The sequence below is a fragment of the Anastrepha ludens genome, chromosome 4, assembly GCF_028408465.1.
Source record: "Anastrepha ludens isolate Willacy chromosome 4, idAnaLude1.1, whole genome shotgun sequence".
Classification (NCBI taxonomy): domain Eukaryota; kingdom Metazoa; phylum Arthropoda; class Insecta; order Diptera; family Tephritidae; genus Anastrepha; species Anastrepha ludens.
Genome location: NC_071500.1, coordinates 106,629,682 through 106,653,099, shown reverse-complemented (window position 1 = coordinate 106,653,099; position 23,418 = coordinate 106,629,682). Strand labels below are relative to the sequence as shown.

General features: G+C 35.3%; 1 protein-coding gene across 1 annotated transcript in view; it reads left to right on the top strand.

The window, feature by feature from the left end:
- The first annotated feature begins 3,437 nt into the window (after window positions 1–3,437).
- The window catches only part of LOC128861944 (CUGBP Elav-like family member 4), a 33,615-nt gene continuing 13,634 nt past the window's right edge, over window positions 3,438–23,418 (top strand). The window contains exons 1-4 of the mRNA XM_054100317.1: window positions 3,438–3,560; window positions 18,445–18,588; window positions 19,689–19,947; window positions 22,044–22,142. Coding sequence (XP_053956292.1) covers window positions 3,438–3,560; window positions 18,445–18,588; window positions 19,689–19,947; window positions 22,044–22,142 — 625 coding nt within the window. The remainder of the gene's footprint in view (window positions 3,561–18,444; window positions 18,589–19,688; window positions 19,948–22,043; window positions 22,143–23,418) is intronic.

The window sequence follows — 23,418 nt, the reverse complement described above, 5'->3', positions numbered from 1 at the left end:
TTAGTCGCAGTAGTGGAAAATTGAAAAAGTGCATTTGTTCTGCCGTCTGCGGGAAAATCTATTCATCTCAATCGCTGCTGACAACCGAAAAATTTAAAATGCGGCAATGAATTTGTAATTAATTTTGCTGCCGCTAGAGTAAAATTTGTTTAAGTTTTGGGTAGTGTGACAAGTGGGCAAATTAAGAAAAAATTTAAATTAAAACGAAAAATACTCAAGCTTTCAAGTCAAAATATATGCATAGTTTGCAAAAGTACAAAAGTGGCGTTCGATGTGGCACGCGTAAATGAATATTAATTGCAAAAGTCAGTCAAACGCAAAATTGCCGTTTTGTGGATTTATAATGAAAATAGATAGTTGGTACAAATATTAGGGTGTTATTGGGAAAATGGGAAGAAAGTTAGAAAATAGAGTTGTTTAAAATCGTACTGAAGCAAAAGCTCCACTTCTTTGAAACTTTGAGCGAATGTAGTATATGATACATGCAGGCGCTACTTTTCCTCGACAGCGTTATAACGGCATTCAGATAGCAATAATTGGCGTTGTTAAGTGACTTACTGCTGTAAAATACACTACATTGCAACTAGTTACTTTTGCAACTAGTTACTAACTACTAAATTTTGTATTAAAATTACTCACTTTTATTAATTATTTTTTAAAATAAAATTTGTAGAAAATTTTGAATTTTTCTGTTAAACGAATTTTAAATTTTTTATTCAAAATTTTAATTTTTGCATGAAAAATTATTCTGCATTAATGACTTAAGGATATTTATCCCGAACGCCAAGCGACAATCAGCAGCCACTTTTTAACTTGAAAGACTGCTGCCATATCTGTTGAAAACAATTGGCGTCACTCTCCGTTTTGTGTCCATTAAAAACTTTATTTTTCTTTCCACTCTACCCTATCGCACACTTCTGCTCTCTATTTATTTTATACTTGGGCAAAAAATCTTCTAAAATTTTTGTTTTGTTTTTCTTCCTCATTCAGTTGCTGAAAAGTATGCAAGTAATTACAGCATGCGGTTAACGTATGTTTACAGCGGTCACGCCCATTCAAAGCGCCTACAAAAAATATATGCTTTGGTGCAAAAACCAACTATTAGTTTGTTTCGCAAACTTTTCAAAAGTTGTTGAGTAACAACAAGTAAATAAATAGTTTTTTGAACTACTTGTTCGCAAATAGTGTAGCATACTTTTTGGATGTGTTTGTGCATGAGGAATTTGAAAACACGAGCTGCAACAGATCCGTTCACAAAATTTCAAATATCGTAATATTTAATTTTTGGTGCTTTACTTTCATTTACTAATATTTTATAAGAAAATTCAACAATAAAAAAATACTATCGGCAACACGCAATCCGAATTTTTTGGGCCAGTCGGCTGTTAGGTGAGGGTTTAGTAAACGAAAAAGTGGTATCAAAAATTAGATTTAGGCTAAATTACAAGTAGGGATTAGATTTTATTATAAATTTAAATAGCAACTGCGAAAATAATAAATAAAGAGTAAAAAATAAAACATAATTAAAAATAATTACTTGAAAGAAGCTTTTACAGGTGTATTGGCACGTATGGGAAGAAATTTAGCAAAAAAGCTAATAATTTATGCATGAATTAAAATTTCGTCGTATTAGGGAAAATAAATTTTGAATATTTTCCGGTGAAGAAATTAAAAGATGGGTGTAAAAGCAAAAACTTCTCTAAATTATGGAAAAGTTGGGCACAGCAAACTCAACTAAAAATACTTAACTAAGACTAAATAAGCCATAAGTTAGACTATAAGAATACATCAACCACTTGACTTCCCACGTAGCCTGTAAGGAGAAAATTTAGAAAGTAGAAAAGTAGAAAAAAGTTCACCAAAAATTTAAAACAAATTTTGGAGCAAATAAGCCCAATCCAAACCGAAAAATTCACATGAAATTAATAAAAAAAAACAATTTTTTCCCCAAAACTAAAGCGAAAAAATAGTGAAAGTTTCTGTAAGGGAATCTAAACTATCAAGAAATATAAAATGTTTAAATTAAGGTAGCATTAGACCGTGCGGAAGGAAATTGAAAAAGAAAGTGTTGCCAATGGTTACCAATTTAAAATACTTTTCATTGGGAAAAATAGTCAAAAAAATTTACACAAAAATATATTTCCGGTAGTCAAATTACAAAGAAGCTTAAAATTAGAAATGTGTCATTAGGGTAGCATTAGACTTGACAAAAAAGGTGGAAAAAGTGGCACAAGACAATATTTTTTCCTATCGACTTTTGGCCTTTCTACTATTCATAATACACATCTCTACAAATAAATAAAAGATCCTATCGGATTTTGTTATAATTTTCAGCCAAAATAATTTATATACAATTTTTCTTTTACCTTACTTGAGTTGTGTCTCTTTTAAAGAATCTCTGCAATATTCGAGGCACAAAAAAATAAATTTTCATCAAATGAACGCATAATAGAAATAAAATCAGGTAGAATAATTACTGTGTAATTTCTTTCAATCACTCACTGAGATTAAAATTTAACGGAAACCATTTTTTTACCATTTGAAATATTAAAAAAAATTCAGTTAAAGGAAAAATATACCAACAAAAGTTTTCCAGTGAAGAAATCAGAAGTAAATTGAAAATTCTGTAAAATTATTTACAAAAATAGGCAAAATTTAATTTAAAAAAAATCAGAAAACGAAACATATCAGTTAGAGATACATTTTTTGCAGAAAAAAAAGATTCCTTGAACCACGCCTTCATTGAATTGCAAATAATCTCAAACAATAAATGTAACATTTAACACAAAAATTTTGCGATGACCCAGTCACTAATTACTGTTTTAAAAATCTCATAACTAAATTGTATTCAAAAATGTTATCAAAAAATTATTAAAATTAAAATTATTCATAAGCTCAGTTCAACTCTGCGTATTAGGTATTAGATAATCTTCCACGTGTAGAGTTAATCAATTATTTATAAGATACTCATGTAGCCACAATTTATTTAATTTCGCCCAAATTCCATTGAATGATTTATTCAACTCTTAATTACCTGCAACAACAAAAATTACCACAGATGCAGCGCTAATTCCAATTCACCAGAACACTAATGATAAATTAATAAAGTTTTAAGCCACACAATTTAATTCACATCGAATTTCGTTGCATAATTTGAGGCGCATATCCGTCAGCACTTAAAGCGCGCGCGCACACATACACACACGAATAGCTCTCTACTTTACACGTCCTATATGTATGCGCACATGTATTTTATTATTAAATTATACCACTTTAACCTCAACGCTAAAGCGCATCATCATTCAACTTGCCACATTGTTGCAAGTGTGCACCACGCTGGTGTTACTGTTGTCGTTGTTGCAAAGCTTAAAACACAAACAACCACAATATATGCTTAGGAAGTTCCAACTTCCGCTTCCGTCCGTTGAGGCGCATAAATGACTGCCAAAGGAGAACTTACTTTACTTCAACTGATGTGGCATGGTATGCGGCCAAGTGGCAAGCAGCAGGCTACTGGCAGCAAGCAGCAAGCAAATGGCAAATGGCAAAAGGCAAACGGCGTATGCCTCACTACGAGTGAGCTACTAACGACAACACAAAGTGGCAAGTGTTGCCAAAACACGAAAATCCCATTGAAGTTGAAATATCCGCAAATGAAATGAAAAATTCAACACGTTGTTCATGCAAGTAAAGCGAGCAAACAACCAAGCAAACGAGCGGGCGAGCGAACGAACGAATGAGCGAACAAACGTTGGACGGCATTGTTGCATGCAACAGGCAATGTGCCACAAAGGCACAGCCGAGTAAGCATACGGCACACGTTTGGCAGCAATCGCATGTTGCATGCCACTTTACTTAGCCGCTACTACAGCAGCAGACGGCTTGCACATCCCCGACTGGCAGACGTGACGCTATTAGCTCGGCCTGCCGCCTGACTGGCACTAGCCCCTGTGCCGCTTTTCTTGCCGCCAACAATTCGCTATGCCAAAGTGCCAAGGGCAACACGTTTTTGACTTTCATTCATTCTTTTTTTCGCTTATTTCTTTCTGTGGCTTCTATTTTTATTTGGCCTCAAGTACCTAATAATTTTATTGTTTTTTAATGTGCTTTGACTTACTCCTTTTTCGGCGATTTTTTTCGGGGCGTAATTTTTTCACTTCAATGTTTTCGATTGCCATTAGTTGTTGCAATTTGCTTCTTTTTTTTTTTTTTTTTGTTTAGTTGTAGCTGCCGTTGGCAAAGTTTCAAGTGACTTTAATATTGAAGTGACGAAATGGGCGGTGTTTATTTGCCATGAGGCGTGCACTTTACAAGCAATCAGGAAGTCAATAATGAGGGGCTGCATTTATTTGTGCGGTTCTGTGAGGCAGAGGCCAAGGAAGCTAGTGAAGTGATTTGAGTGTAGCGAGGATTTATGTATAAGTATGTGCTTTTGGGCAAAAAGGAAAAACTGCACTAAGTACGAAATAGAATGGAAATATTCAAGAAGGACTTAAAAGAAAAATCGCTACACTAATAAGTAAATAACTTACTTACTAAATATTAATTCCTCAATATATCCAGTGGAAATGGATACAATAGCATTTGAGATTTGCTTGCAGACAGGCGCGACTTTGTAAAACTCGGCCAAAATCGCCTAAACGGTTATCGCGCAAATCAAGAATAAAGAGAATGTAACCTAATACTTAAATCAAAAGATTATTTCCGATATACACAGGGCACTACGGTATTTGAGGACAACTTGAGAATAAATCTAATTGGGTTTTATTCTGAACAAAATGTTATGAAACTTTACGAGTTTTTTACACAACATTAAAATATTATATATTTATAAAATCACTCAATAAAATGTCCATTAGCTGCAATAACCTCCTCGATCCGAGTCTGGAAACAATTGCATACCCGAATCAAACGCTCTTTATTCATATTGATCACAAAGGTATTAATTGCAGCCTTCGGAAAAGATTTATGGAGTTATGAGGATGCCTAATGGTTTCGCGCTAAATTACGCCCCATACATAGTAATTCAGACGATTAAGGGGACATATACCTGTAAAATTTCGAAAAAAGAAAATTTTTCATAAAATGTTAAGATAATCCTTTAAGAATATGTCAAAAAAATATTAGAACGTAAGTTTATGTTTTTCTTATATTATAGATCGTCAACCGTGCCGAGCGCTGGGCGAGGTATAGTTACGTACCTTGTTGTTAGGTTGTTGCGTAACTATGAATCGGAAGTGCGTGAATTCGTATCTCCGTACATCAAATAATAGACAATTTTTTTCTAATAGAGGTCGCCCCTCGAACGGGAAATGGCATATTCCGAGTGTATTTTTGCCATAAAAAAGCTCGGAGTCGGCTTAAAACTGTAGGTCTTTTCAAATTGCTTTCGAAAATTTAAGTATTTCATTTTATACGCCAACGAAGTAGGAGGCATCAGCTAGTTTGATGTGTGTAAATAATGCCATATTTTATACAAATATCATAAAAAGTTGTGCTGTAAAAAAAATGCACTGAAACCTTTATCTATTGCACAGAAACTTTTAAAGTACCCCGTAGATTATTGCTTTTAAATTTTCCTACTGAAAATTGTTTTTTCACCAACATTTTTGATCCTAAAAACACCAACACTAAAATGTAACTATCACACACACTCGCACCATATCAACCGCATTTAAGTCGCCCCAATTAATATCTCAGCCATTACAAATCCAACGCAAAATACTCACCATTTACACAACCACACCTACGGGAGATATGCCAGCATCGCCAAAATGTATGCAACACTCTATGCATCTATGTACGTGTGCGAAGCGCAAAAGTGCATTTAAAATGTAATTTGTCTGCAACCAACATAAAAGCAAAAGCAAAAATAAATATAAATAGCAGCAACACCACTGCGGCTAGTAATAAAATCCGCACGAATTTATTTTAAAAATTTCTGTTGTCCTCCAGCTGATAGTGCGAAAGAGGCCCCTACATGCGCCGCGACTACAACTATTGCATACTTATTTGTTATATATACAGTTGTATGTAACGATTTTGTGTACGCGATATAGTCCTACAGGATCAGTGATATGCACAACTATGCACACAAAAAATGCAACAAACAACATCAAAAACAAGCAAACCTCGACAGAAAACCTGTTGGTTGCCACAGCGGATAACAGCGAGACCAATCGAGCTGGGAATATTTGGTAGTAAACCTGTGACATTTGCCTACGTGGCAGCTCGAGCGAATGTAGACATTCAAATGTAAAGACATACACTTATACTCATACACGGTTACTTAGGGCTGTGTGCGTGCTTATAAGCGCACAATAAAGCCACACATAAAGAACTTTTGCCTGCTGTGATTTTATATTTTCAGCGACAGGTTCCTATTTTTGAATACTTTTGCCATATCTGCATGCATTGATATGTTCGGATGTATGTAGTTTTCTTTTACTGTTGGGCGCCCTTAAATATGCATTTGTTTGTGTCCGCATATGCGTCTGATTTCTGCCTCACTAATGGTTGTACAAGCCACAGGCACTTCCTGTGCCCCTGCGCCGCCTCTGATGTGTCTTAACTGCTTCAGCGACTATTGTTAAAGCATTCGATAACAATTCATACTACAAATGCTTTTAGATGTACGTATTTACATATGTGTGGAAAGGTACAGTGGGTATTGATAAGAGGAATTATTTCTATAGCAAAAAATATGGCTCAAAAAGAGCTCTAAAGATGTTGTTAGAAAACATTAAGATATGTATATTATTAAGGCATTTTAAACTCCCGAGAAGTCGAGGAGGGATTGTTTTAGTGGCAGCACACGACGGTCGCTGTAAGAGCGAAGCTATTTTGAACGCTACCTCACCCACCAAAAACAAAAAATGAAAAAAGTACTTCATTTAAACTTTATTATTATTATTTTTTGCTTAAGCGACGATTATGAGGCCAAAGTCAATGATTTCTACTGTCTTCTATCGCTGGATGTTTGTTCAACTTGCATCGAGGTGAGATTGTTGCTGGATAATTCCGCGTGTAGTCTACGTCGCCTGGATGCTTTGGCTCGTCCTTTGCGCCTATAACCATGAGGGTTCCGCTCTATCGCTGGTATTTCTCGCACTGAGCATCAAAACTTTAACCGCTTAGAAAATCTAGAACTGTATCTGGTGATAGCGAAAAGTGCTTTTGTTATAAAAATGTTAAAAAGAGTCGAAAGAGTTTAACTTGAAGTACTCTACATATAACAAAATTTGCAACGTTGGATAAATCTCAAAACTGTTATTCTTATTGTACTCAGACCTACAAATAAACCAATTTTTGAACGAATTGAGGACAATGTCCAATGTATATTAAGTATTATTTCTTGGCATGGAATCGCTCAATAGTCGTACGAAAAAATATTTTCAATTTCGGTCGACAGCTCAAACGCTTTTCAGAGCATACAATTTTTATAGTTTTTTAACAAGCGTCACTTTTATTTCCCCAAATCATTTACAACTGAATACTGTGCGCCCAAACAGATCGTTAAGTACTCACCAAAAGCATTGCATACGTAACGGCGCACTGATACCGGCACTCAAGTGAGACCGCACAGCTTTTGTACCTGCTGCCTTTGCCGCTACCCCCAACGCCTGTACGGTACTGAATATAATAAACTGATTGCACACCCAAAACTGGCAGCTGCAACATGGGTACTAACACAGCAACAAAAAGAACGTGCACACACAAACACACGCAAAATCTCGAGCTATTTTTGTGTGTGGCATATGCAAATGCATGGCTGCAACAGGCGCCAGTAGCCGACAGACAGGCGCGCATGCATGCAATCAGCAATAATATCAGAGGCTGAGCGAGCTCACTAGCGAAAGCTGGCAGCATTTCGTGGAGAGCACCATTTTGGGAGCATGCATTTGTGTGAGGCGACAACCAAAGCATGCTTGTTGTCGGTAATGTTTTTAGACTTTTGTTATTTGCGTTGTAGTATTCATTGTTGTTGTTGTTATAGTAGCTTGCACTAGCTTTGGTGGCATCGGCGTTGTTATCGTCTTCATCGTTGCCAGCTCATTTGCCCCAGCATGCGTGGCACAATGGTAGACCTGCTGGCTTGCATAGACCAACCGCATATGCGCATAGTTAGTGGAGGGGTGCTGTGATGCTCCTGCCACGTACAATTTTACAGACACACTTACACACAGGCACACAGGCACAGGGGACATGTTAACACGACTTTCGTGCCACGAATTATTTTATATATGAATCAAACGACGTGCACTGGCTTTTGGTAGAACATTTTGTTGCCTCCATGGACTGTTGCATACTTTTGGCTGCACTGCAAAATGCTATAATTCACTCAAGCGCGCTACAAGAGGCGGAAAACAAGAGGACTGCAATGAGGAAACTCGGAAACAAGCCGAAAACGATGTGGCCCATACACTTTTGTACATTTCTGCTTTTTTTGGCGTACTTGGAAATATGCAAATATACTCCCGAAGAGCACACACAATGCACACATTTACATATACGTTTGCAAAGGCGAGTGCTTAAAATTGCCATGCGTACCACTTTATTGTGTGATTTGTCAGCGCCTAAAAGGCGCGTATGTTTTTATTCTGCTTTTTACCATACAATTATTTTTCCATTCTTATTTTATTGTTTTCTTTTTTTTTGTTGCAACACCAATATGTTTTGTAACCGCCGTTGGCCGGGGGCCCGTGTGCGCTTATCGTTATGGTTTCACAAATTTGCCACGACAAATTTGCCAACATGCAAAATGCAAGAGAGTGCAATAAATATATACAAATTTTCATACAATTTTTTGCGCATAAAAGTAGGCAACAAATGGCAGTTGGAAATCGGGCTAAAAGAAAAAAAAATTAAATACATTTCGTTGTTACAGTGATTTTTATTTAATAGTTTTATGTGTGAGTAAAGAAAAATGTTGCATTGCAAGCGTGTTTCTATGTTTTACACACTCCCTGTGTGACATATTGTTGTAATTGAGAAATGAATAATTTTTACTGCAAATAAATTGGCAGTTAAAAATGTATGAAAAACAGCCTTGTGGCATAAAAGATGTATACTTTTAGGCGAATGCGCACAACATGTGCAGGTGGGTGTGCATGTACGTGTGTATTAAACTACAATTTCATGTGAGTGGAAGGATTAATTGAAAAAAAAAAAACTATTTTTTGTATCAACATCAATGTTTTTCGCCTAATTGTAGCTTTTAGCCGCTAATGGCCAGTTGTTTAACAAAATTTAATTTTTTCCTGCGGAAATCTGTGAATCTACGCTTTTCGCTATTAAGCTTCAGTAAAATAGAAACTTTTTTAACCACAATTTTTCCAGAGAAGAGAATATTTCTGTAGAACTTTACACGCTTTGTTGGGTTCCCAGGCACTCTCGATTGGAGGGAAATGAAAGAGCGGATGAGTGCGCAAAGAAAGGCTCTGGGCTTGACCTTCAGCGAATGAGAGAGAACATGAGCATTACTCTAAACAAACTGTACACTGCTATTGACTTGAGCGTAATTACGGTAGCCAATAGAAGATAGTCTTAGGACTTAAAAGGACAAAATATCTGCTTGGGCATTTGGACAGAACAACTACCAGTATCCTCACAGTGTTATAACGGGTCACTGCATTATTGGCACCTTAGTCAGTAGAATGGGTGTACCTGGCAATGACTTTTGCAGCAGCTGTGGAGATGAAGAAGAAATTGAGTTGGTTCAACACCTCCTCTGTGCATGTCCTTTTTTAGGAAATTGCAATTCTTCTTCTACTTCTAACCTTTAAATACCCTAATTCTTCTTCTTTATAAATCATTTGTTCTACGACTTTTTGAGTATTTAAGATTTAGACATTTTATAAATAAAAAATAAATAACTGGCGCTTACTCTACTGTTTGTGGTGTGTGTCTGATGGTTCTTGATCAATGTACACCCTCTCTGGGCCCGAGCGGTACTTTTTCCATGCATATTCCTTTAGGGCAAGAGTGACGGAGTGCATCATTTGGAGGCAGAGCATAGCAAACATGTTTACGGTTCGCTAGAAGTTCAATGGAAGGGTTAGGAGGAGCTTATTCTGCGAGGAGCTCCCCATCAAGTTGAAACTTCGGCTACCGTGACATGGGATTGCCTCAAGTTTGAAAGATGAGGTGGAATCATCTCAGCATCTTCTTCCCAGCTACTCTGCTCTCGTCGGGCTAAGATTCAGATATCTGGGCTCTGACGTTTTTTTGTGAAACTTCATGGTGTTGCTAAGATGAAAGCAAAACTTACTAAAGCCAGAAAATTTGTTCTGTCAAAAGTCCACAGGTATAAACTTTAAAACGTTAGCGTGGTAACTTTGTGATAATTTTATATTAGAAATTTTTTATTATTATAAAAAAGCAGTATTTATACAAATATAAAAGTAGCGGCGGCCGCCGTAGCCGAATGGGTTGGTGCGTGACTACCATTCGGAATTCAGAGAGAGAACGTAGATTCGAATCTCGGTGAAAGACCAAAAAGAAGAAAAAGTTTTTTTTCTAATAGCGGTCGCCCCTCGGCAGGCAATGGCAAACCTCAGAGCGTATTTCTGAAAAAGCTCCTCAAAAAATATCTGCCGTTCGGAATCGGCTTGAAACTGTAGGTCCCTGTGAAACAACATCAAGACGCACAGGAGGAGCTCCGCCAAACACCCAAAAAAGGTGTAGGCGCCAATTATATATATATATAAAAGTAGTTATAATTTAGTAACTAAGAGCAGTGAAACAAGAAGATAAAAAAAGCTATTTTTGAAGCTCAACTTTTTTACTTATTTTTTTATTGTTATTAAAAAAAATTTTCTTACAACTAATTTAAATTTAAGTTTTGACTCTTACAATTATTCAAAGCGTGCAAGTTTGTTTCACCTTCTCTGAAACATTTTCTACTTCAAATAATCGGCAACCTTACTGGCGTGCACCCCTCCAACCCACACTCTGAAATCTTTCTACTGCTCAATCATAAAATTAGGCGCAAAGTGTGTCGTATTTCCACAACAATTTTCACGAAATTAAACATGAAAATTCAAAAACGACGAAAACTAAAAGTACTACCGCGAAATTCTAGCCGTCACGCATGTAAATTTGGTCAAACGCCTAAATGTATGTTTTCTGTGCGCTTTTGCACGTCATATTCATCAACGGGAACTACTTCGAACAACGTGGCCAGCCAACAATAGCAATAACAAAATCAGCTAAATTTACAGGAACATAATGCGAAATAAGTGTCGCGCCTATATGTATGCTCGGCGCTTTGGCAACATTCTGTGCTAATATCATATTTCGTAACATGACACTTTCACACTTTCACTAATTTAAAGCATACAAAACGGCATGCACACGTCAGCTCTAGCCAGCCAACTGGCTACAGGCAACCAACAAGCAGGCAGTTGACCAGTTTATTTGATTGCTGCCACACTGCGCTGACGTTCCAGTCGCTCTTACCGTTGCCGGTGTTATGTGTCTGGTGTGAAATTCGTGACTGGCGCGCTTTGTCAACGTAAAATGTGACGCGCATTCACGATAAACATACCAAAAACACCCAACTTACGTGTACGTATACGTAAGCACTGCAGCGGTTTTGACGTAATTAAAATTGGAAGAGGTGTTGCCGTTGCAAGGAAGTTAAGCTGCTCACTGGCAGTTGGCAGCTAACAGGCATTTGGAAATTCTGCTCGCCGTATAAAGTTGCACATGCAAAGGAAATAATTGACACTGAAGGCAACAGGCCAACAAAAAAAAAAAAAATAAAGCAAAAAATGAGGTGCCACACATGCGAATGTAGCCAAACACACACTTGTTGTTGTATTGCATGAAGTACCGCCACCATTATGTACGACATGCAATCTGAGCTGGAAATAGGCGTAAATGTTTCAAAGTGTGATTTATCACCTCTTTGATGATGATGTGTTTGCTGTTGTTGTTGTTGTTGAGTTGGTTAGTTATTTTTAAATTGGCGTGCAAGTGGCAAAAACTACGATCGGCGCTGGCGATTAAAACGCTTTGTAAGTGAAAAATTGTGTTTTTATGCTGCGGTTATTAATAGTTCGTGTGGTCACCTAAAAGTAGGCTATACAAGTTTATTTAGAATAAATTTTTAAAGTTCCAATTCGAAAGGGGTAAAGTATGGCAGATGTAAATGAGCGCTTTTCACCCCAATATTATGACATTATTTATTCTATATAAAGTATAAAGTTGCAGACGTTTTTTTTTTGTTTTGCGCCTACTGCATATTTTTTTATATGGAAGAAAACGCCCAACAACGTCTGCAGAAAAATTTGTTAAAAATCAACGCTTTTTTTGAACCACTTTGAACTTTAACTTTATTATTCCAAAATTCAATGATCTATAAAACTCCGTCCCCGAAGTCTAGTCAAAACTTATCAATCCACTTTATTTTCGTTCGTTTTTGTTTTTGGAAAAAAGTTTTCTATCCCCGTATGCTAGTCACTCACCAACTCATTCGGCAACAGCTGCCCAAAAACACATTCCGGAAATTTCGAAAGCTTAAAAACAATTCAAAAAATTTTTATATCCTTATTTTAGAAAAAACTTGTGCTTGAGAATAGACCTGTAGAACTTTTTGGAATTATGGATGCATCCTTTATACTTTAAAAAATCGAAAATTTGCTCGAACATAAAGCAGTGGAATCACCAGAATATGGTGTCTGACAGGCTGTTGTAGTACAAAGAGCAATTCGAATCCTGTAGTCACGGCTTTTAAAATAATTTTTGGTTTATTTCATTTCTATTTATTTATTTAACAATTCAATTTTATTCGCAATTTGTCTCAAATCAAATACAATTTACTAAAGACTACCTTTTTTCAAAATCTTTTTAAAGTAAAAATATTTGAGTTTTTAAAATCATAAATTTTTTAGCTGAGCAAATCGTACAGATTTCGAATTTTTTTTGATACAAATTTTTTTGGTGAATTACATAGAATATAAAAATTGGATATGTATTCAATGTATGATCCGGTTTTGTCTTTTTTGTGAAAAAGGGCAAAAAATACTCACCATGGAGAGATATAAGAGATTAAAATATATCGCAAAAATAGTTGCCATAGAATCAAGTTAAAGTCTCTTAATATAACAAAGCTCAAAAGCCAATTTAAAACCCACAAATAAGGCAAAACGGAAAATTTATACTGAAATTTTACCAAAACATTTCTATCAATACGCACTAATTAACTAATTAACGATAGAACTTGTCGCTGTAAGTATTTGGATATCTTCCGAAAAGTTGTGAGAATCCTTTCAGGAGCTACTGAGAATATTATTTTGAAATTATATTTTATCATTAGTTAAAAAAAAATATGAGGATACTCGTATTCTCAGCTTTTAATAAAAAAAATTTTAAAAAAATCTGAAGTCGGCTTTTAAAAAACAAAAACTTTCCTTTTTTTCTTAAAACAGTATCCCAATAACTAAAGAAAATTTACCTTTTATTTTTTCAATATTTTTGTTTTTTATAAATTTTATTTTTTATTAGTTAAACTGTTGTATTTTTTCACTTCTTTGCTTAATAAAAAAATTAGCCTGCATATTAATGTTATTTTAGGATTAATTGCTTGGAATGAAATTTATTTGATTATTTTGTTTTTAAAAATTTGAAGGAAAATTTTTCTTTGCAAAAAAATACTTAAAATAACTTTTTTTGTTTGGCAAGCATATTTTATCCCAATAACTAAAAATAAAAATTACGTATTCATTTTTTAATATTTTTTTATAAATGTTATTTTTAGTTATTTTTTAGATTTTATTAATTTAATTTAATTAATTATTAGTTAATTTTTATTATTTTGACTTTTTTATTTTTTTCTCAATAAAAAAAATTAACCTGCATATAATTGTTATTTTAGGATTATTTTTTTGCAGTGAAATTTATTTGTTATATTTTATTTTTATTTTTAATAACCTCGAATTTCTTTTCATGTTACTTCGTCCGGGTCAACCAGAAAATTCCAATTCCAAAATTTTTTTTTCAATTCTCATTGTTGTAAATTTCTTTATCTTTTAGTAATGCTTTCATGCGTTGAAATTGATTTTCTAATCACACAGCATTTTCTATAAAATTTTCATGAAAATTTCTCAAAATTGAGATTTAAAATAACACAAAAGAAATGAATACAATTTTAAAAGCAAAAATCATGTGGGCATAAGCTTTCACGCTATCGTTACTTCAAAGAAATATTTTCTATACAAATGAACTAAGCTGCGCTCACATGCATACACCCTCAGATACTATTATAGACTCATTTGAAAATATTTTTTTTTTTGCTCAAATGCTTTATTGTTATTTGAACAGCAAGTATTAAATCCGCTTATAATTTTCTTTTACCTTCCGAAGAGCAGAAATAAATAGTGAATGACAAGTAAAATGGTGAACATATGTGTATTTGAAATACGAAATACAAACATATTTATTTTTCTGTGAGTTTTTCTATAAGCGAATGCTTGGCATTGCGTGAGTGCGCCTTGAAGTATGCAGCACAAAACAGCAAAGACAACATACATATAAATAGATTTCACATGTACACCCTCATATACGCGTACATACCAGCATATTCACACTCATACTCACATGCACTTGTCACGTATGTATGTATGTATGTGTATAGTATTTACAATAGGAGGTGTGTATTTGTTCAGGCTTATAATCACAGAGAAATGCTTCGTAGCACAGCAACACACAAATACATGCATGTACCTAACACACACATAAGAGTAGCTTTAGTGCAGCTGGGTGTGGCAGCATGAAATATTATTATTTATTTTTAAGTAAATATCAAAATAATTGCATACTGAGTGCTTTTGTATTTCATATTTGTAAGCCGCTTATTTATGAGTGCACAAGCACACAAACACTCACACACACACGATTGGTGGAATGTGTATGCTGCCTGCAGTAATTGTAACCATTCCCATCAGCAGCTTCCATTACTTTCTCATTTGTAGCGCCTACATGCCCGCATCACTCTTTCGGCCCGCCGCCATTACTTTGCCTACTCACCTTGCATGGCCCAACCTCGGCACTGCTTGCTTATTCGTGCTTTGAAATCGAATAGAAATAAACCAAATGAATGTCTTCGGTTACATTCGTTAGCAGTGGAAATACATAAATACATGCGCATGCAGGAAACTATGTTTGCATAGATCGCACCCACCTCTCTCTCCCTCCCTCTCGCTCTATCTAGGAATTTCGCATGTGTTGGCGGCGCGCCTACAGGAGTGTTGTCTATTAATTAGCATAATAATAGCATAGCGCACGACGCATGTTGCAACTCGACACCCACACCCGTGACGGCATATTCACTCTTATGTGAAATTGTGCGTAATTGCAATTCACCCTCCTAGAAATTTTTGCAAATCAATGACAAAATTTGCAGCAGCGCCTTTTTGCATACTACTCGCATCAAAGTGTCCACAATCAGTCGGGCTCTCATTCTTACGAGTAGAATGTATTTATATGTTTGTATGCGCACATACATACGAAATTCAGTTATAATTATGCGATTGAATTTACTGTCATTACTGCCACATGCGTCATTGCTATTCATCGTTGATGTTGTTTTCAGGGTAAAGCGTGTTGTTTTTGCAATGATTTCTGGTAATTTTTAGTTGCATTGCTCTCATTGCTTTGCCTGAAAAGCAGATATTCCATGAAGAAAAAAAAACGATGTTGTATGGTGATTAAAGGTTGGGAGGGCTGAGTTTCAGCGAAAATAATTTAAACTTTCTATTTTGAATTTCCAGTTTTTAGCAGAAAAATTATAGTGTAACACCCATTACCAAGTAATGGAGCTTGATGGAGTCTCTCATAAAGCTTTTCTAAGTAAATTAACGTATTTCAGATTATATGGTACCTTCCAAACTTGGTTAGCATCATATTTATCTGATCGGGATTGCTCAGTTGCACTGGAAAACACAAATTCCTGCCCTTTCCAGGTATCGTATGGTGTTCCTCGGTTCGGCGGTAGACGACGGTCACTGTAAGTGTCAAGACATTTTGAACCCTACCTCACCCACCAAAAAATGAAACCAAAAAACAACCAAAACAAACAAAACAAAATTTTTTTTTGAAATGGTATTTCTCAAGTTAGTATTCCCGATCCACTTCTCTTTATAAGTTTTATTAATGATATAAGCTCTTGATTTCACTTTCTATTTTACACTGCTGATCTTAAAATTTACTCAGCCATATCGAATATTGAAGATTCAGTCTTATTGCCATCTGACATAGATAGAATACAGACAAATGCTTTTAAGTAGTCTTTTTTTCAAGAAAATCCATTATCATAGCTTATACCCATAATATTTCGGGGTCTGCATTCAAAACTTTAGACCAAATTAAAGTTCTAGCGGTATTTTTGACTCTCAACTCCCATTCAGTCCTCTCTTCTTCCGAGTTTAACAAACTCGCCTAACCGGCGCCAGTTGAGCACACCAAGTGAAGCCTAGACTTTCTCCACCTGATCTTTCCAACGCAGAGGAGGCCTTCCTCTTCCTCTGCTTCCACCAGCTGGTACCGCATCGAATACTTTCAAGGCCGGCGCGTTTGTATCCATTCGTACGACATGACCCAGCCAGCGTAGCCGCTGGATCCTTATTCACTGCGCTATGTATATGTCGTTGTAAAGCTCATACAGCCCTTTCAAGTCACCTACATAAAAATAATTCAGCTTTTTGTATTTTTATAAAATTTGCGTTACAGCCCTTGAACTTTTCATATGATTCTCGATATCAGCTTTTGAATTCAAAATCACTTCGCAGCGGAAGAACTCATTTATCGTGTTTCTTTGAACTAAATGTTTTAACAAGTGAAATTTTTTCTAAGGATATCTTGAGAAGATTACCTCTCAATATAGCTGTTTGGAACTTGCGCCATTTCGACATGTTTCAAGTGCAATTGCACCCGTTGCGCAAACCTGAAAGGAACTAAGTAAGATATCGACTTGTCACTAACTGGAGCAGAGTCCTAAGTTATATGCCAACGCATAGGTCCTACTTATAAGTGCATAGCTAGTAAGAATATAATTGCATTCCTTAGTTAAATAAATAAATAAAAAAATAAACCCATCCGTAAAAAGCAGGTCAATTCCTCACCTTCCGATTAAACTGAGGATGTCCATCCGTTTATTACCCAGAACCTCAAAGAGGTGAAGAACAGACTATTCATGTACAAACCAGAGGCAACTTATAGCTTTTCCACTTGGAATTGAAAATGGTTAAATGTGCGAAACTTAAGCCAATAAACAGTTTACAGCTAAAATAAGCAGCTAAAGGGAGGTAAGAAAAGGCGAAAGTGGTGGAAAATCGCAAACATTTTACGCAACATAACCTCTGCCTCTCTTCTCTACCTCCACACTCATAACGATAACTGGAAGTTTTGACAGGATATGTGATTATTCGTGTGTCCTCTTACCTCTTACATGCCCGGTGTCAAGAAGAAATATTTTAAAAGGGAGGTAGCTCTCAGAATGGAATATGCTTGATTGTTCGAAGCAGTAGAAAGCAAGTCTAGACCCTTCTTCAAAACAAGTTCTGGTATATGCTAGTGTAGTGCTAGTATTTATACCGACACAAAGAGCTATAGAAAGGATGTTTTCTGGAACATGCGATTTTTAGGGTCCATACCCTGACTAATTTGGTAGTATTTTGTATCGAAAGACTAACCAAATCTACTTAAAAAAATATGCTCCAAATCTGAATGATATGTCTAAACAGCAGATGTGTATTAGAGAAAATTATGATTAAGGTAGATTATCAATAAAAAAGCTTCCATAAACGTATGACCTTGCTTTGCACGAAATATCTCAGGAACGAAAATTTGAGGAGTTTTTTCGGGGTGCTGCCAAATAAATGTTTATATCTCGAAGCAGGTGGTAATGTAAAACACATAAGAATATCCCTATTATAGTGGAAGGATCGCTTTTTTGATTGAGCCTAGTTTTGAATATGTACAGCAATTTTGAATGGAAGAATGAACTTTACTAGGTATACCTGGTGACCACATCAATAAAAATGGCAAAAATTCCAGATACGTAAGAGTTTTAACATGCAAAAGCTCTGTCAGAAAATTAATTACGCAATGATATCTGCCTTCGCCTTAAATTAATATAAATTAAAAACCAACTGCCAACTACGAACTTCCGTCACGAAACAGCCAACGAGCTTTGGCGGCTGTCATAGCCCGCTCTGCCTTTGCTCCTTGGTTGGCTCAAGCGCGCATTTTACCAATTTTTATTGTACTTTTTACGCAATACATTATTTTCAGCTTTATTATATTCATTTTTTTTGTATATTTGTAATGTTTACATATACATACGCATATATGTGTCCATAAGTGTATATTCGTATTCTGCAGATTTTTAATCTTTGCTTCTCTTTTGTATTCTCATTTTATTTCCATGTCACCTCACCACAGGGTGCTTCCTCCAGTCTTGTTGTGAAATTTGCCGATACTGAGAAGGAGCGACAGATACGACGTATGCAACAAATGGCGGGTCATATGAATTTACTTAATCCCTTTGTCTTTAATCAATTTGGACCATATGGAGCTTATGCGCAGGTAAGTAGGCAACGCAAACAAACAAACGCACACAGGCAGTACTGACAACAAGCACCACATAGTGATGGTTACGTATAAGTAACAACAACACAAGTGATACAAAAACAAAATGCACAACACAGATACGCTTAATGTGAAAGAGTTTCGTAAATAAATGCAAGGCAACACAAAAAATATAAAGAAATATCTACATAAGTACAAAAAATGATACTGTAATAAAAAATCTTTACAAAAAACAATGCCCAGTAATTGATTTCGATTTTTGTTGTTGCTGTTACAGTTGGCGCTGTGTGCATTGTTTTCCACTTACTTTTATTGTTAATATCATTGCTTTTTATTTTTGTTGTTGTTTGAGTTTACTGTTGTTCTTGTTCTACTTGTATTGTTGCTGCTATTATTGTGCACATAAAATGTCAAAACAAAGGGCGCTGCAGTTTTATTACAAAACAAAAACGGGCATGCAGACGTACAATCTGTGGAAGCGCAAATGAAAACAATGCACAAAGCCTGTACAATAATGGACGCACCAACAACAACAACAAACAAGAACAACAGTTTCAGTAGAAATCAGCGTCACGTAAAGTGCATTAAATAACGGCGACATTGGCGTTGTTGGTGGTCGACTGCAACGTATTGCCCACTCCTTTCTTCGTCTCTTCGACATTGCCCTTCGCATACGTCTAGCGCACGCTCGCCTTTGGCCAACGTTCGCATCGTAAATTGTACATTTTTATTACTACTTTTGTAGCAAAACCAATTTAACTGCAACTACCTTCCTTACACTTCCCGCTAGCCTGATAAATCATCACTACCACCGCCAATTCGTTACCCTACCAAACCCTCCATTACCCTTCACTTCCGCAACCTACTAACCACTTCCGTTGGGCGCTCGATCGACACCCGCTCTCAACCGCCAATTGCTTGCCTTATTTATGCGCACAACTTCATCATCTGCATACTTTAGCATTTCCGTTTCTCATCCATTTACTCATTCCATTCCGTTTTATTTGCTACTTTATTTAATGTATTGTGTCTTCATTGTTTTTTTTTACATTCCCTTCTTTTATTCTCTGCTTGGATTTCTTTTGCGACAACTATAGCAACAGCAAGCCGCTTTAATGGCTGCCGCTGCCACTGCACCCGGCTCGTATATGAATCCGATGGCCGCATTGGCAACGCAAATACCTCATGGCTTAAATGGCACCGGTCAGCCATCGCTGCCCTCACCGACCATGCCTAATTTCAATATGGGCGCTCAAACGCCAAATGGACAACCTGCTGCTGCAGCGGCCGCGGCAGCTGCCGCCGCTGCCGACGGCGTCTTTACAAATGGCATTCCGCAGACGGCGTTCCCGGGACGTAAGTATTATATGAAAGTGCATGCACATACATACATACACACTTACACGTCATATGAACAAATTTAAATGGATGTGGGGATGTGTGTTTATATTCATTTGCTTGAAGAGTCATAAAAGTAAACTAATTTCCAAAACGATTGGTCAATAAAGAGAAGGCCGTAAAAATGGTGATAGATCCACTCATAATCTGGATGAAAGGAAGGTCAGAGAGTAAGCAAACGAGATTAACTGGCTTCCGCTATAGTTTACATTAGTATTATTATTTTCATCAGCACCATTCTTCAGATTAAGAACTGGCCTAAAACAATAACTTGAGTGTTTGCTAATAATGATTGCGAACAGAGGTCGTCGATAACACCCTGAAGCGGCCATTTTGGGAGCACGATGATTTCAAATCGTGATGAAAGAATATACTAGGGTCATACAGTAAAAGTCCTAATGCGTTTTGCATTCTCAAGTGAAAATTTTTATTAAGCCTCACTAATTTTTAAATTATATACCTGAATGATATTTGAAAAATCGGAAAAACCTGATACTTGTCTGATCGAAATGCCTAGTTTTGACATAGATACGAGTAGTACACCTATCTAATTATCTTTTTACACGATTTCTCTTACACAAATTTGATTCAACACGAGTTAAGAAGGTAAAAATCTTCTTTTTACACGAATTGTTTTGTTTCAACACGATTTTCAATATTTTATGAACTTTTCTTGCATTTCATAGCGCAAATAGAGTGAGATTTTTCGACTCATGTACAAAGCGTTTAAATTAGTCTCGGGAAAAGTCCCTGAAACTAGGTAGATTTTGCTCTCGCCATTTAATAATTTATTTATTATAATATACATATTTGATAAATTAAAAAGTGTAAGCACGAAATAAATTCTTAAGTGAACTCTAAAAAGAATTTTTAAAAATTGTTTTCACCTAAGTCTCTTTTTATACGATAGATACGTTCCCGAAAAACTCGTGTAAAAAGAGAATTGGGTGTAGTAGTATTTAACGATGAATATCTTTTTAAAATCAAACCCTTAGCTTCCTCGAAAGAGGCTCAATTTAACCCTTTTTGGAAGAAGTTTGAAAAATGAGGCACTTGTGATGTCGCTAGAGGGTTAAAATGTTCTAGAAAATTATTCCTTAGAAAATTTTACTGTTGGACCTCTCAGACAAAATCTACATAAAAGTAACGCAAAATTCTACAAAAACTAAAATAGAAAATAGTGCCCCAGTTTCCTTTAAGATATGCAACACTTTTTGCTCTTCCTGTCATAGGCATTTTCGTTCCGCGAATACAAAGAGTTGCTACCTCTGTCGGTAATTTTAGTGCCGTAGGAAAGAGCTTGCGTTATTTCTTAACTTATTTGTTCGGGACTTTATTTATGCTCAAATTTGCATTAGTGCCTGGCTATAAGTAATAAATGTCTTGAAGAAATATATTTATGCTGGAAAATTACATACATGCGTACTTGAGTGCAGTTATTGTTCTAAAAAAAATTTAGTTTTATATAAATAACAGTTTTAAGCCAACTCCGAACGGCAGACATTTTTTTATGAGTAGCTTTTTCATGGCAGAAATACAATCGGAGGTTTGTCATTGCCTGCCGAGAGGCGGCCGCCGTCAGAAAAAACTTTTTCTATCATTTGTTGTTTCATGCCCGAATATTCGAACCCCTACATTTCCCACCTGGTAGTCACGCGTCAACACATTCGGCTACGACGGCCGCGGTGTAAAAATTTAATCGTTCATATATAGTATGTGTGGCTCTGCTATTCTTTCTTCAATCTAACTTAAGTTTTAATTTTTCCGTGCATATGGCCGTATCGCGACTCGAGAATGAACTTTTAATTGTAGTTTTTTTTTTTTGTTTTGTTAATTTTTTGATTTACAAACTGTTTTATATGTATTCTCTTTGCTATAATCTTCCTTGTTTTAATTTAGTCTAACCTAACTTTTCATTTTTCTTGAGAAAAGTATTCTATTTTTGACTTCAATCTGCGCAGTCTTTATTACATTATTATTAAATTTTACACTGGCTCTATACAGTATCTACCCATCTCTCATGTTTTCTCTATATTTTTCCTTCTCTCCTTTAGATCCACTCCATTTAACGATTCCACCACAAGGTCTGCCAAATGGTGATGCTGCCGCCTTACAGCATGCCTTCACTGGAATGCCACCGTTTCCAGGAGTTGGTAAGTTCAAATCACCATATCAGTGAAAATTCTTAATCCAATAACTATGAAGCTTTTGAGTTATTATGAGTTGCTTAGACAGTTAAGAGTAAAAAACCACTATTCTCTTAAATTTTTTAAGGCGAATCAAAAGATAGTTTTATTATCCGTATATGAAAAATTAAGAAGTATTATTTGAGGTACCTTTTTTTTTGTTTAAGTTACTCATTCCAAATGTCATAGTTAATTTCAGTTTTCGTCCATCACTCCATTATCGAATATTCTACAACATTTTTTAGCTGTTGTCGTTTTACGTTGTATTTCGTTTGAAGTGTCACATATCAATAGTTATATTTTTGTATTTATTTTCAGTTTTTATTTTTTAGTTCTTAATTAAAACGAAATGTAAGTTTTCTTTCTCGTTGTCATTATAGAATTTATTACTTGACTAATTACTTATGGAATTGTGACAGTCACACTCATTTCTCGTTCTCTATTTCATTGTTATTTAATTGTTGTGTCATGCCATAAACAATTACCTATACATAAACATATAAATATAATTATTGTTAGCTCAAGGCGATATTTATTAAAACAACAATATGTGTTATAAGTGAATTTATGCGTTTTACTTTCAATGTTGGTAATTCTGTTTTACGAGTTATTTATGATTTTTTGTACTGCGGAATAATGTCACATAAAAAAAATTAATGCGAAAAGGGGTAAGAAAAGTTGAGAAGGAATGCGTGGAAAGTGTGATTTTCAATAGAGAAAAAATAAAAGTTTAAAGAAGAAATATTAGAATTTTTATTTTTGAATCAATATCTCAACATCCATATTCATCTTGAAACGGGTTGCATACAGTTCGTGAAGAAAGTGTTTCCATAAAGCGAAAAAATATTTGTTTCTCAGTTTCTTTAGTAAATAAAAAATGGTTTATTAAAACCTATTTTAATTTATTTAATTTATCGTATTTGGAATAACAGGCTTATCAAAAAATATTCAATAAAGTCCCTTTTATAACTATAATACAGAGAATTATTGATAAGTTGAATCAATTTTTATTTGGCTTATTTAATTTTATTAATTTTTTTACAAAATTATAGTTACAAAAACAATGTGAAACCAAGTTGCAAACTTTGTGCAAACTGAAAAAGAATTAAAAAAAAGTTCATCAAAAGTTGCAAATTTTTAATAATAATTTTTGGAAAATTTTCGAGTATGCAGAATTTTAGCCCATTGAATTTTGTCTTGATAGTGGTGTTTGAAGTGATGAAAAATCGCGTTTATTTTTAAT